The following is a 15103-nucleotide window of genomic DNA, read 5'->3' as shown; positions in this document are numbered from 1 at the left end:
AGATGAGAATGGTAAGGAGATGATAGGACAGAGGGGGGTGGAAACTGTTGGGTGTAGGGTGTGCGGATATTATGATAGTGTAAGTTGAGGCCGGAATAATTACAAAAAGGAAGACTGGGTTGAATGTCCCATTAACATCGAGGTCATTAGAGATGGAGCACAGCCTCAGATTGTGTCATGGGTAGGGCAGGAAATAGGCTGTGCCATTTTAAAGGAACCATCCCGGCATTTGCCTGGAGCGATCTAGGGAATTCACAGAAAACCTAAATCAGGGTAATTATAGGAATGGAGAACAAGCTGTAAGGATAACTTCAATCTGCGTAGTTCAGAAAAACTGGCGATGGAGGGAAGGATCCAGATGTCTCTGGTAGTGATGCAGCCATTGAAATCAGGTATGTTATGTTGAGCTGCATGTTCACAGGATGGTTTACTTTGTAGTTTGGTGGTGGCCGTCTATCCTGGTGGTCATATCAATATAAAAAGCTGTTCAGTGATTGCATCAGAGGTAGTAAATGGCATGGCTGCAATCATAGGTGGCCCACTCTGATAGGGTAGGATACAATTGTGAAAGTACTGGAAAAGGAAGTGCTGCGTGGGTGGATTGGGCAGGTCTTGTGGTTGGGTCTTCCATAGGGATGAGATCCATGTGGTAAGGGGTCTTAAAACTAATAATAAACTTATAAAAACAATTCTAGTATATTCCGCCCAAAAAATCAAAATAAAACAGTCTACACCATACTCAATATTAAATCCTGAAACTAATTCAGATTCTCCTTCAGCAAAATCAAGAGGGAATTTGGTTAGATATAGAATTTGACACCTACATAACCCCAGAACAAGATCTAGAAAATGATGGGTTCTGGTTATTAGATGTAGATAATTGAAAAATTTTACCTGAAAGTAAGTTAATCTCTAGTCCAATTCAAACTCCAAACCAGGAATTTGATGAAATGGACAAGATTGTTCCTATCATTAATGTTGATAGGAAGAGAAGTTTTGAGAGTTGTTGGTCTTGAAAAAGGAGAGGATTGATATCTGTATAAATGGGGTATGAACCCATTAGCTTGCTTAGCTTACCTTTTTACGTTAAGGTGTATGATGCACATGAGTTTTTGATACTAAGGGAGGTAGTTTAACTCTATCCTATGTAATATGTTCAATGAAGGTCATTTTTAGATTATATTAAGTTAATTTGTAAGGTGTTGTGACTTGCCGATCATTCAAAGTGCTGCCACGCAATTACGCGCGTCCTCTACGTGCGGCGCTGTCTGCCAGCCACGCAGCAGCTGCGCCACCTAAGCGGCCAGCCGAGCAGCGGCCGCTAGACTGGGACTCAGTGCTCATTCAAATGCTAACGTGTACACATGTCTTACTTGTCAACTTACTCTGTGACTTATATGTGTTGTTGTGTTGTTCCGAAATATATGTGTTAAACTTGAAGTTCTAACAATTGGCGACGAGGTAGTGGATTTTTCCTTTTCACCGTTGACTCACAGGGTTCCATGGCTACTGTCGAGCAACTATTGCAAAATCTCCTTGAACAGCAAACGCTTCTAACAGCAGCGATTCGCGATTTCGTCGCAGCGTCAATTGCGGGGCGTTTCTTGTCGTTGGCTATACCTCCTTTTCCTCCTTACGACGAGACGGCGGAAGACTGGTCTGATTATGAAAAATGTTTTCGACAGCACTTCTTGGCATTTCATGTGACGGACGAACAACCATGTAAGTCTCCGTTCCTTTCCTGGATTTCACCTCAAATGTGTCGGTTGTTGTCGCAATTGGCTCCTTTGAAGGATCCTGCGTCTTTGTCCTTTGCTGAAATGTGCTCACTTCTGTCTGTCTATTTTCAAAAGCAAACGCATGTGGTAGCCTCTCGTGTTGCCTTTTATCGTTGTCAAAAACAACCAAATCAATCCTATCGCGCTTGGGCTGCTGAACTTCACGGCGTCAGTCCAAAGTGTCAATTTGTTACTGACGTTCACAAAGAATCCTATGCCGATTCCATGGTACGGGATGCTATTATCCGGTTGGCACCCGACAAAGAAATTTGGCAACGTGCCCTTCAGTTGGCGAAAACGACTCTAGATGAAGTTCTCTCCATTGCGCAGTCTTTTGAAATTTCTCGCGCCGCTGGGGCGCAAATAGAGGCGTGGGGTAATGTCGGGGAAATACAACCTCTGTGCGCTGTTGACGACGCGTGCGGCGCGTCCCCGCCGGCCGACGTGGCGGCAGTGCGCTCGCACGCACAGCCTCGGCCTAGCCGTAAACAACCCGCTAAGAAATTGCAGCAAAACCCCTGGCAACTTCCTTCACGTACGCGGTGTTTTACGAAACATTCACGCGAGGATTGTCCCCAACGTTGGGCTGTGTGTCACAATTGCACAAAGAAATGTCATGTGTCTTCCGTTTGCAAATCCGACCACATACATGATGTTCCTTAACATGACACTGATTCTGATTCTGTGTTGTCTGTCAATTGCACTTCTTCCCTTTCAGGGAAGTTATTGCTCACTGTCCAAATCCTTGGTCAAGATGTTCGCATGCAAGCTGATACCAGTTCTGCTGCCACTATAATTAATTCTCAGACGTATCTTCAGTTGGGTTCTCCACTCCTGTCACCTGTCACTCGGCAATTACGGACTTACAATAAACAGAAGATTTCTCTCTTGGGACAGTTTAATGCTGAGGTATCTTACAAATTCGTCGTTCGCACTGTTCCCATATTTGTGGTCGACCAGAGCAACGCAGAAAATCTTTTTTGTTTCGATGCCTTTCGCGTTTTTGGGTTCTCCATAGATGACTCTATCAATATTGTCTCTGATGCTATTCCTTATGCTCAACTGGATTCCTTGTTGACGACATTTTCATCCCTTTTTTCTCCTGGGTTAGGCCGTGCAAACGACTTTGAAGCTCATATCACACTCAAACCCACTGCTCGGCCTAAGTTTTTTCGGGCTCGGCCCATTCCTGTGGCCCTTCATGATCGGGTAAAATGGGAGTTGGATCGTCTCACTGCTTCAAGGGTCTTGCTTCCTGTCACTTCCAGTGAGTGGTCCTCTCCTGTCGTTGTAGTTGCTAAGCCAAATGGTGATATTGGTCTCTGTGGCGATTTCAAAGCCACTGTAAATGCTCAATGCCTCATCGACACTTACCCTATGCCTCGACCTGAAGAACTGTTCACTAAACTTGCTGGAGGCCAGTATTTTTCTAAACTTGACCTGTCAGAAGCTTATCATCAACTTCCTCTCGACGATGATTCCCAGCAGTTTCTGGTCCTTAACATGCCTCTCGACCTCTATCAATACCAACGCTTGCCATTCGGGGTTGCCAGCGCCCCTGCTCTCTTTCAATGATTCTTGGAACAATTATTGCTCCCTGTCCCTGGCTGTATCAATTACATGGACGACATTGTTGTCACTGGCTCCACCACTGAAGAACATCTTCAAAATCTCCGCACACTTTTTCATGTCTTACAGACTGCCGGTCTTAAGAGTAATCTTCAGAAATCACAATTTTTTCAGGCATCTACCACGTACTTGGGGTTTCAACTCTCTCGGGATGGTATTCGTCCGCTTCAGCAAACTGTCGCTGCGATCGATGCCCTTCCTCACCCTACATCTGTTAAGGAACTGCAGGCCTTCTTGGGGAAAATAGCATACTATCAAAAGTTTTTACTGTCTGCGGCTTCGGTGGTTCAGCCGTTGCATCGCCTGTTGCATAAAAACGTGAAGCGGCTTTCCAGAAGTTGAAGACTATGCTGAAACAGGCCCCGTGCCTGGCTACTTATCGACCTTGCCAACACCTTGTTCTTGCCACAGACGCCTCTCAATACGGGGTCGGTGCAGTCCTTGCGCACCGTTTTTCTGACGGTTCGGAACAACCCATTGCTTATGCCTCCAAAACGCTTACGGATGCCCAACAAAAGTATTCTCAAATTGAGAAAGAAGCTTTGGCCATCATTTATGCTCTTCATAAGTTCGGTGTTTTTCTCTATGGCTCAAAATTTCATCTTGTTACGGATCACAAACCACTTGTTTCCTTGTTTCATCCATCAACGTCACTTCTCGACAAGGCTGCACACCGCCTCCAGCGTTGGGCTCTTTACTTGTCCCGTTTCAATTATGAGATTCATTTCCGGCCAACGGCTCAACATGCGAATGCTGATGCTCTGTCTCGCCTTCCCATGGGTCCTGATCAGGCATTCGATAGGGACGAACTTTTGTGTTTCCACCTGGATGTTGCCGAGCAGCGGGTTGTGGACGGGTTCCCCATCACTGGGGACAGGCTGGCGGCTGCTACGGGTTCTGACCCTACCCTGTCTCGGGTTTTATGCTGTATTCAGAAGGGTTAGCCAGATTGCCCGTCCGCTAAGACTTCTGATCCATTGCGGAACTACTACACTTTGCGCTACCGCCTCACGGCTAGGGATGGTGTTATCCTCCTCTCCACTGACAATGCTTCGCCGCGTGTTGTGGTACCTGCATCTTTGCGTGCTTCGGTCTTGCGCCTCCTTCACCAAGGGCACTGGGGTGTGTCTCGCACAAAATCTCTGGCGGGCCATCATGTGTACTGGCCCAGCATCGACTCTGAAATCGCACACATGGTCGCTGCCTGCAGCCCTCGTGCGTCACAGGCTGCTGCCCCGAAGTCATCTTTGTCACCGTGGCCTTCGCCTGAGAAGCCCTGGGAGTGCATTCATGCTGACTTTGCGGGACCCTTTTTAAGTACGTACTGGCTCCTCGTAATTGACGCCTACTCTAACTTTCCTTTCATTGTCCGTTGCACGTCACCTACCACCGCGGCACCCACCAGTGCTCTTGCCCACATTTTTTCTTTGGAAGGCCTCCCCTCTACTCTTGTTACTGATAATGGCCCGCAATTTGCCTCTTCCGAATTTGCGGATTTTTGTGCTCGTCACGGCGTTACGCATGTCACGGCCCCGCCGTTCCATCCACAATCCAACGGTGAGGCTGAACGACTGGTCCGCACATTTAAGGCTCAGATGCGGAAACTTCTGACTTCTTCTGCTGCTGATGGTGCGCTTCTCCAGTTTCTGGCGTCTTACCGTTTCACCCCCATGGGCGACCACAGCCCGGCTGAGCTCTTACATGGCCGACAGCCCCGCACGCTGCTTCATCTTCTGCGGCCTCCCACCTCATGGCTGCGGGTGCCTTCACTTGGCCGGTTCACCGCCGACAACCTCGTCTGGGTACGGGGATATGACAGGCGGCCAAAATGGAGTCCGGGCTGCATCTTACGACACCGTGGCAGACGCCTGTATGAAATCCAGACGGACACAGGTGTTGCAGTGCGTCATTTGAACCAGCTTCGGCCTCGGGTGCCAGCAACGCCTGTTCCGAAAGCCGCCACACCACCTTTGGCTCTACCTGACGCTCGGGATCTTGGCATCTCTCAATACTGACAACGCAGCCCTCTCACCGTCATCGCCAGCACCAGAACGGATGGCACCAGGAGACGTGCCCATGCAGGAACTGGAGGACCATCCTCTGTCAGAGCAAATCTACTCGCCTCCTCCTCCAACGTTCGCCGACACATCGCCCATGTCTCCTTTCATATCAACTGGACTTGCCGCAACGGGCAGATTGGTGCATGGGGCCCCAGCAGATTCGACCCCTATGTCTCCTGTCATCTCGACCCGTTATCATCGGGGACACTTCCATCCGTACGGGAAGCCTCCTCCTCGAGACTTTACTGTGAGTCAAACAACGCCTATGGACGTCAGCCATCTCCAGGACACCTCCATCAAGACCAGTGCAACAATTTCAAAGGGGGGAAAAGTGTTGTGACTCGCCGATCATTCAAAGTGCCGCCGCGCAATTACGCGCGTCCTCTACACGCGGCGCTGTCTGCCAGCCATGCAGCAGCTGCGCCACCTAAGCTGCCAGCCATGCAGCAGCTGCGCCACCTAAGCGGCCAGCCGCGCAGCAGCCGCTAGACTGGGACTCAGTGCTCATTCGAATGCTAACGTGTACACATGTCTTACTTGTCAACTTACTCTGTGACTTATATGTGTTGTTGTGTCGTTCCGAAATATATGTGTTAAACTTGAAGTTCTAACATAAGGAGGAGTCTATTCTTATTATATTTAATTATTTGCTTTATTATTTTTTTCTGTGTGGTTCAGTTGTTCCAGTCTAGGGTGGTACTGGGTGACAAAGAGGACACTACTTTGTGGCTGATTCTTGGGTTTGGTGGGAGGATTAGGGGTGTGAGGAGAAATGACACGGGAGATCTGTTTGTGGACGAGGTCTGGGAGATAGTGCCTGTCTGTGAAGGCCTTCGCAAGACCCAGAGTATACTACACAAGGGAGTTTTTGTCACATCATCTTTAGATGGCCTGGCTGTATGGGGGGAGATTTTTGATGTGAGAGGGATGACAGCTGTCGAAATGCAGGTACTGTCAGTAGTTGGTGGATTTAATGTGGACAGTGGTGTGGATGGAGCCATCAGAGAGCGGGAGGTCAACATTTAGGAAGATGACACACTGGGTTGAGGAGGACCATGCGAAGCAGCTGAGAGAGAAGGGGTTGAGATTGTGAAGGAATGGAGCTAGGTTGTATTGGTCACGAGTCCAGATCATGAACCTGAACCAAACCAGGGGTTTCACGTTTTGGTAGGCTAGGAAGGTCTCCTTTAGATGATCCATACAAAGGTTGGCACACAAGGGTGCCACACGGGTGTCCATATCTGTGTCACAGATTTTTTTATATATATCGTCCCTTTCAAGGAGTAGTAGCTATCTGCTTTTTCTACACAGTTGATATTCTTACCTGGAGTTTCCATTGTTATATGATGATAGTTTTATTTTAACAGTATTTTTGTAGCTGATAAGTGTGTTACAAAGGAATAATTTTTAATTTCTCTTACATGTATACATGCAGGACAGTAGAAGCTGCAAAGCTGGCAGAGAAATTCTGGGATTGGAGTGATGCAGCCTCTCCACAGCTAATTTTGTTACTTGTTCACTTATTTTCCCTGTCACTGCTCTGGATACCACCAACCTCTCAAGGCCCTGTCAACAAATACATTTTTATTAAAAGAAAAAATACATAAGCATTAAAAATATGCAGCAATATTTTATTGGCCAAATTGATATTATGGTCAGTCTTGAAATATACCATTTTAGTACACTTAGCAGCTTTGTTCTACCTTTCTGAATCTATTAAAGTTTCAGCTCATTCAGTATGAAAAATTAGGCATTACTTTTACATTCACATCATCACTGAAGGACTAAAAAGCAAAAAGACATATAATTAAATCACACCAACTAAGCATTGTTTAATCAACATATTATGAACAACAATCTTTCATCAGTGTCTCTTCATCCGAGCACAGCTACACATCACCGAGTCATTGGAGGCCCGATGGGCACAACCACTCAATGCATATACTGTACAATCTCACAGCTAAAAATGCCGCTAACTTTACTTGAAGAGGGAGAAAAATGGTCAATCCACCTGTAACATACTGGATTGGGCAGTGGTTAGTCTCTCATGTGATACATGACCATGATTACAAACAGATTAAGAGCAAACTGATTGTGCATCTCTAACAACTTCTCCTATGCTGCACGGTAATACCACAAACAGTGTAAATTCATCACAATAAACAAGAAGATACTGAGCTTAAAAGAAAAATTATCCTCTCTATAAGATCTGTTGTTAAGGATGCTGCATATCAGGAAAACCATATATATCTGTCATCACATATCATATACAAACCTGTAACAAGGCAACATGCAGCAACGAAGGTACGTTGTTTGTTGCAGCAAGAGTGAGTACCAACTGCAGAACTGCTGGTGCTACTTCCGTCTCGGCCATCGTTTCCTCCACTGTCTCCAGCAGGTAAAACACAAGGGCCCACATTACAAGCTGGTGTTCTTTACTCTGACTGCTCATGCTTGCAAACAAAAACCAGAAATACCATATTTTTCTGCTGGCAAATTAGAAAAGCATTAAAAGTGTTGAGAATATTTACACTATTTCTGTCATTAAACAATGATGTATGTTTTAAATCCACAAGGAACATGATTATCACCAAAACTGATTGCCAACTTTATACTGAAAGATAATCATCACATTTACATGGGATCTACAGCAAGGTAAAACAAGTGTAACAACTGAAATACAGAACACAATAACAAGGATTATGGATAGAAAAATATATGCTTGTAATTGTTTTCCTAGATGGCTCACGTTTTCCTACTATATTTACTGCAATTAGAGTATTTTTTCCAGCTGAAGCAGCTCTTTAAACGAGTCTTTTTTTTTTTATTATTTTAAGTAAGAATATTTGACTATGAAGATTAGGATGTAGCTATTGCTGACTGAAACTGATAATTATTTACTGTGATCAGGACCAAATAATGGCATGAAGACCCTTTACATTATAGAAAGAAGGCTAAGATGTTTATGGAAAAGAAAAGGAAGAAAAGTTATAATTAACGTGAGGTGTTCTTTTACTAGTAACACCCTGCTTTCAGACACAATATTTTATTCTTCTGTTTAAAAATTAAAACTTAAAGGCTTAAGCTGAAAAAGAAAAAAGAAAATATTCTGTATGAAGACAGAATATTCTAAGTCATAAAAAACACCATAACCTAGAAGCTACACTCACAGACAACCTATGAAAAATCTCTGTTAGTACTGTAAGTTGTAATTTAATGTTCCATTCATTTGGAACTCATCAGGTAATGAATGTGAGCTGAACTAAATGAGAAAGACACAGGAATCTGCCACTATAATGCTGAAGGAATTGTTCAGGCATTTCACTGATGCAACAGAGAAACATCCGTATAGGATAGCTGGATATAGATTTGAACATTGTTCCACTTGAAGAGGAGACACAGGTAATTGATACAAAAGTAGATTAGATGGGTTAAAGGGGACAGATATCAAGAGGAGGGAATAGATCAGTTATGTGGGCGGGTTGATAGGCAGCATGGGGAGAAGAGTTCTCAGGGAGGGAGTGAGGGGGAGAACAGAGAGAATGGGATGAAGTGGCAAAGTGGGATAAGAAAGAGGAGAAAAGGCTGCACACTGTTTAATACTTGTAGGCTGTGGGGACAAAGGGTGTGAATTTCTGACGAAGAAGGCATCCACATCACTACGGTAATGAACTAACTCCCACAAGTGGAAGAAGGGCTTTGTTAGTGCTCCATGATTTTTCTCTGTTTTGAATGGAATAGACTGATGCTACAGTGTTTACCTTTTCCACCTTTATCACTAATCAGCAAACTGCACAACCCGTGCATTTCATACATTTATTTGCATATATATAATGCCTTCCCATTTTTCTTGTGTGTATGAGTGAGATCACACAGTCAGATAAATGGACTTTGTAAGTAGAACACTATAATCTAGAATTTCAACTAAATATGCTGTTCCAGTTGTTTCACAATTTTCTTTAATTGATGTGTGTGTGTGTGTGTGTGTGTGTGTGTGTGTGTGTTGTGGATTGAATATTAACAACTACCGCAAAACATGTAGTTCATACTATAACATCTGTTGTAAACTATGTTTGTTATTTCTACAAATTTTGCAGTAATATCCTCTTTAAGGCAAACATTTCTCATAATCTGAATATCAGGAATCCGGTAAAACATCAAATGTCTGACATGACTGCGGCTGGAAAAAGATCCCGCAAGAATGCAACCAACGATGGCTGAAGAGAGCCATTCAATGTGGCAGAAGTGCAACCCTTTGGCAAATTGCAGCAGATTTCAATGCTGGGCCATCAAAACAAGTATCAGCGAACCATTCAATGAAACATCATCAATATGGGCTTTCAGAGCCGACTGCAGGACACAAAGCTTTATCCCTTGCCTGGGCCTGTCAACACTGACTTTGGGCTGTTGGTGACTGGAAATATGTTGCCTGGTCAGACGAGTCTCATTTCAAATTGTATTGAGTGTATGGATGTGTACGGGTATGGAGACAACCTCATTAATCCATGAACCCTGCATGTCAGCAGGGGACTGTTCAAGCTAGTAGAGGCTCCATAACGGTGTGGGGCGTGTGCAGTTGGCGTGATGTGGGACCCGCCCCCTACTTCTAGAGAGGACTCTGACAGGTGACACATAAGCAAGCATCCCGCCTGATCACCTGCGTCTATTCATGTCCTTTGTGCATTCCAGACTTGAGCAATTACAGAAGGACAATGTGACAGTCCACACGTCCATAATTGCTACAGAGTGGCTCCAGGAACACTGAGCTTAAATACTTCCACTGGCCACCAAACTCTCCAGACCTGAACATTACTGATCATACCTGGGATGCCTTGCAACGTGCTGTTCAGAAGTGATCTCCACTCCCTTGTAGTCTTAAAGATTTATGGACAGCCTTGCAGGATGCATGGCATCAATTCCCTCCAGCACTATATCAGACATTAGTCGAGTCCATGCTACGTCGTGTTGTGGCACTTCTGTTTGCTCACGGGGGCCCTAACGAAATCTGGCAGATGTAGCAGTTTCTTTGGCTCTTCAGAGTATACAGGAGTCACTTCTGCATTTCTCCAGGTGCTTGGGACTGGGCTAGGCGAGAGGTTCATGATATATGGACTCTAAGCAAGGAGCAACGCCATAGCATACTCTTTGTAAAACTAAACTGGGGTTCCATCCAGACCTAGTGACTGATTTGTTTTGAACTTTTTCAGTTTTATCTCTATGGCAGGGATACTTAATACTAGGTTGTCCACACCGGACTGTGTCCAATGGTCAAATGATGGTTTTGTATTATTTTCCCACATGAACAATTTCTTAAAGACGGCATTTAGATTCCTCAAGCAAAATTGTGTCTGGCAATTGGAACAAAGCACAGTGAGTAGTAGTGAACCACAAAACTACCAAGCAGTGTCTTTGACACACACTGGTTGTAGAATTGTATAACATATTCCGAGTTCAAATGTAATAAGATTTCTTGAAGAGAAAGAACTCTCCCCCATGCCAAGCAGTTCAGATTTCATAAACATTGTTAATACGAAACCCAACTTCCATTTTTCTCACACAACTTCATGAAGGCCATGGGTCATGGCAATCAGATGGATAAAACATTTCATGATGCTATTGCCTCAGTACCACACAAACACTTACTAGTGAAAGTACAATCATATGTGGCGTAAAATGAAACTTGTGACTGGACTGAGGATTTCTTAATGAAATACACTACTGTCTGTGAAAACAGCAATCCCCAGAAGGAATGGTCTGAGTGAGTCCAAAATTGGAAGAAGTGTAAAACACTGGAACCATAAAAGGCGATTCAGATTGTAGAAAGATGATGCGCACTTATGCCTAGCAGCACCCTCTGTTGAGTTACCAGTTAGCTTGGGTGTCATGCAATGCTCAATTGGTACATAACTGTCTTAGGAAGTGGAACCATGCAAGAAAGGAAACTATATCAGCATGTGAACGAGTTCGAATGTCGCAGAATGACTGTCTCCCAGGAAACAGGTTTGTTGTCCCATGACACTGTTGCTCATAAACTACATGTTGCTATGACACATATATGTGTCTGGAATCAGCATATATAAGAGGGTTGTGCACAGTGATAATGGGTACTGAGTTACACAATGTGACCAGAGCATAGTATGACCAACATCTTGTCCACATCGCCATAATCGACCAAATAGCTACGATTACAGAGCTGGCTCGATGGTGGAGCAATACAACAGGTGTGGGCATGGCTGTGTTGACAGTTCACCACTGTCTACAGAGGCCTGGACAGGTGGCAAGCATACCATTTCGTCGGTTTTCACTGACCAGAAACCACCAACACCTCTAGCTGTGATTGACATGTGGATACTGTCGCAGGCATGCTGAGTGGCTAAATGTAGTGTTTTTAGACAAGTTCATCTTCAATTTGTCTACAGAGGTGGCCACCTACAATTTAAACAGAACCATGGTGAACACATTCGGACAGACTGCACTGTAGACCTGCACAGAGGACAAGTGCTAAGTGTGACGATTTGGGGTCCCACTGGCTACAAAAAGTGACTTCAGCTTTCAGCAGAACAATACACTGTTATATGTCGTGAAGAATGTGCAAGCTTTCTTTGAAGAATAACAAGTTCCACTGATTCTCTGGCCTGTTCTTTTGCCTAACATGACACCCACTGAACATGTCTAGGATATGGTTGGCTGGCAACATGTTTGTTCTGGTCCCCCTGCATGCTCTGTTGACATTTTGTAGTACATTTGTTTGTTCAGAATGGGAGGCAGACAAATATTTGGCAGTTTTCGGCCAATTGTCGATAACAGAACTGAGGTACATGCCTTGCAATATTTGTCAAACAATTTTGCAGAAACTATTTGGAAAAAACTTCATTTTTGCTTTATTTATAGCTTTATATGTCAGATTCATGATGATGGACCCATCAATTTTTTAATTGTCATAGTTACTGTGATATTTACTTGGAAGTAAGACAATGTGCAAGATCTGGAAAAGTTTGCTGTGAAAAATATAGGCAGCTATGATTTTGTGTGAAGTGCATATTACATAATATGTTCGAACAATGGAAACTCCAGGAAGGAATATCGACAATGCAGGAAAAGACAGATTGCTACTTACCATAAAGAAGACATGTCAAGTTGCAGCAGGCACAATTACAAGACACTTATATAAAGCTTTCGGCCACAGCCTTCATCAGCAAAAGAGAGAGACCCACCTTTCACACACACAAGCAATCACACCTCATGCACACATGACCGCCAACTCTAGCATCTTGGGCTGGAATGCCAATGCCCATGCCAATGACAATGCATTCCGGCCTGAGATGCTGGAGTTGGCAGGTGTGTGTGTGTGTGTGTGTGTGTGTGTGTGTGTGTGTGTGTGTGTGTGTGTGTGTGTGTGTCTTTTTTACTGATGAAGGCTGTGGCTGAAAGCTTTATTTAAGTGTCTTAATTGTGCCTGTCTGCAAACTTCATGTGTCTTCTTTACGGTAAGTAGCACACTGTCTTTTCCTACACTGTTTACAAAATATTTTGCTGCATATAAAATTTTGCTAACATATTGAATTTTTCTTCAGATTTGGATAGAGGTGTCTGTCACCAATCTCGAGAAAACTGAACTGACATAGCACACTCATTTGTGATTATGCTGCAACAGGGATAAACCCAGAGTGAAATATCCACCACATTCCTCATATTTCGAAATGGTTTCAGATATTAAAATGAGATTTTGGCAAATGATAGCATACAAAGAATAGAGTATTTTGCCACGCCACTATTATGGAAAACTTCATTATCTACCAACTTATTCCACTAGCTACAGATTTTTTCAATGAAAAAATGTATTTTTTAAGGGCCAATGATAGTTGGTGTAACGAGAAATGCTGCGGATTTTGGAACAACATAAGTGAAGATATTACATGTTCTTTTGTGCCAAGGATGTGCTTTTTCATAAGATGCTGACTTTACTTTTCCTCAGTTCCTCACCTAATAAACTTAGAATACCACTGTTTCATAATTCTCTTACAATTGTGTCTGCACAAAATGTTAGTGAGATGAAACTGAGTAAACTCCACAGTGTTTTGGCAAAAGAAGCAAATTTTAAGATGGCAGCCAGAGAAATGTGTAGGTTTTACTCAAAATTCATCACTCATGATGCTTCACTGAAAGTTACAAATTGCAAAAATAAACCTCTGAATTTTTTGTGGAATTCTTTTTAGATGCTAACCCTAACCAAAGCAGAGATGACAGACCTTTTTAAATGGTCACCATGCAAGTGTGGGTGTGGAGAGGACCCACTTAATATCTACAAAAATGTGAGTGTAGGCTTCAGTTTCGAATGCCACTTCTCCTCCAGCACTCCGCATTTCCGCTACAACACGGGCAGTAACCCCCACCACTACCCATGGGTACCCTGCCGACTGTGCACCTTCTGGCCACGGTATTCAGCGCGCACTCTAGCTGTAGTCCTAAGAGTAACAGAATTGGTTAAATTTTCTGTGGAGGCTGTTCACTGCTAAACATTTGGTTATATCCCAGATTCCAGTGAATACCAGACAATTATGATCTATACCTTCAAAAGAATACAAGAGAACACAAATTATGTCAACTAAGTAATTTTTACAGTTTCTTTCTATAAGCATATCACTTAAAGAAGTGAATATAGCTTTCTCTGCAGAGCAGCTTGAATACATATTAAACTGTGCTTATGGCATCCATAGTATCATATGCAGTCTTCTGCAATGCTATCAAGAAATCAATCAAACCTATTCTCTGAAAGTAGGGAAAGAAATAACAGAAACACATGTTCACTTTTAGTTTGGAGTTTTGATGCGGATATGTGAAAATGGCATGGAATATAACACACTTCACTCAACAGACTTTGAGTAATGTAAAAAGCAGATTTGTTTCGAATTGTGATGCAAAAAGAGACAGCCAGAGCTGCAACTAAAATGGATGTTTATTTAGTCAGTGAAAGGTCTCGTAAAATGCCCGTCCAAAATAGCAGTAGACAAAGTGCGAGTATACATATATGGTCCAGGGTGCTGGAGTTACGCAAGACTTGTTTGGGCTTGCAAAAAAATTTGTTTCTCTGCTTTTTAAAACAACTGTTATACATCTGATATTTGTTTTGACACAAGAAAAAAAAGCTGTCTTTATCCTGACGGTTGGTTTGAACATTACAGTGCTGTGCTAAGCATGGTCCAGTTGGTTGTGGTATGCCACTGCCTTCTTCTGACATCTGGAATGACTTATCCAAGTAGTTCTCGCAATATCTACATTTTGGTGTGGACTCTCTCACACAGTGCAATTTGCAAAGTAAGCAGTAATAAATCATTGACAAAGACGAAACAAGGACCACATGACACAGGGGGGCTGGGACAGGGGTGTCCTTGGCCAAATGGAGAGTAAACACCAGAGCACTGGATTTGAAGTTAAGCACTTGGCCACAAAGCTCAAAGCCAAAATATTTTGTGAATACATGTGCAAAAGTATTCTCAGATAAAATGCTGGTTTATGTGTCACATAAAGCATACCATAAAACACAGTGTGAAAGCCCATTTTGTTCCTTTTTTGTGAAATGAGCATTCCAATAACCTCCATCAAAAGGACCATAAATACCAGTTCACCCTGCCCTGA

At 43.5% G+C, this 15103-nt stretch overlaps 1 protein-coding gene across 1 annotated transcript in view; it reads right to left on the bottom strand.

Moving 5' to 3' along the window:
• The window catches only part of LOC126473149 (huntingtin), a 516516-nt gene that overhangs the window by 36541 nt on the left and 464872 nt on the right, over window positions 1-15103 (bottom strand). Inside the window, exons 47-48 of the mRNA XM_050100007.1 lie at window positions 7743-7920; window positions 6889-7033 (exon numbers count right to left, since the gene is read on the bottom strand). Coding sequence (XP_049955964.1) covers window positions 6889-7033; window positions 7743-7920 — 323 coding nt within the window. The remainder of the gene's footprint in view (window positions 1-6888; window positions 7034-7742; window positions 7921-15103) is intronic.

This window comes from Schistocerca serialis, chromosome 4 (genome assembly GCF_023864345.2).
Source record: "Schistocerca serialis cubense isolate TAMUIC-IGC-003099 chromosome 4, iqSchSeri2.2, whole genome shotgun sequence".
In the NCBI taxonomy this organism is placed as follows: Eukaryota; Metazoa; Arthropoda; class Insecta; order Orthoptera; family Acrididae; genus Schistocerca; species Schistocerca serialis.
Note: the sequence above shows the minus strand (reverse complement) of the source record. Positions and strands in the feature narration are given on the sequence as shown.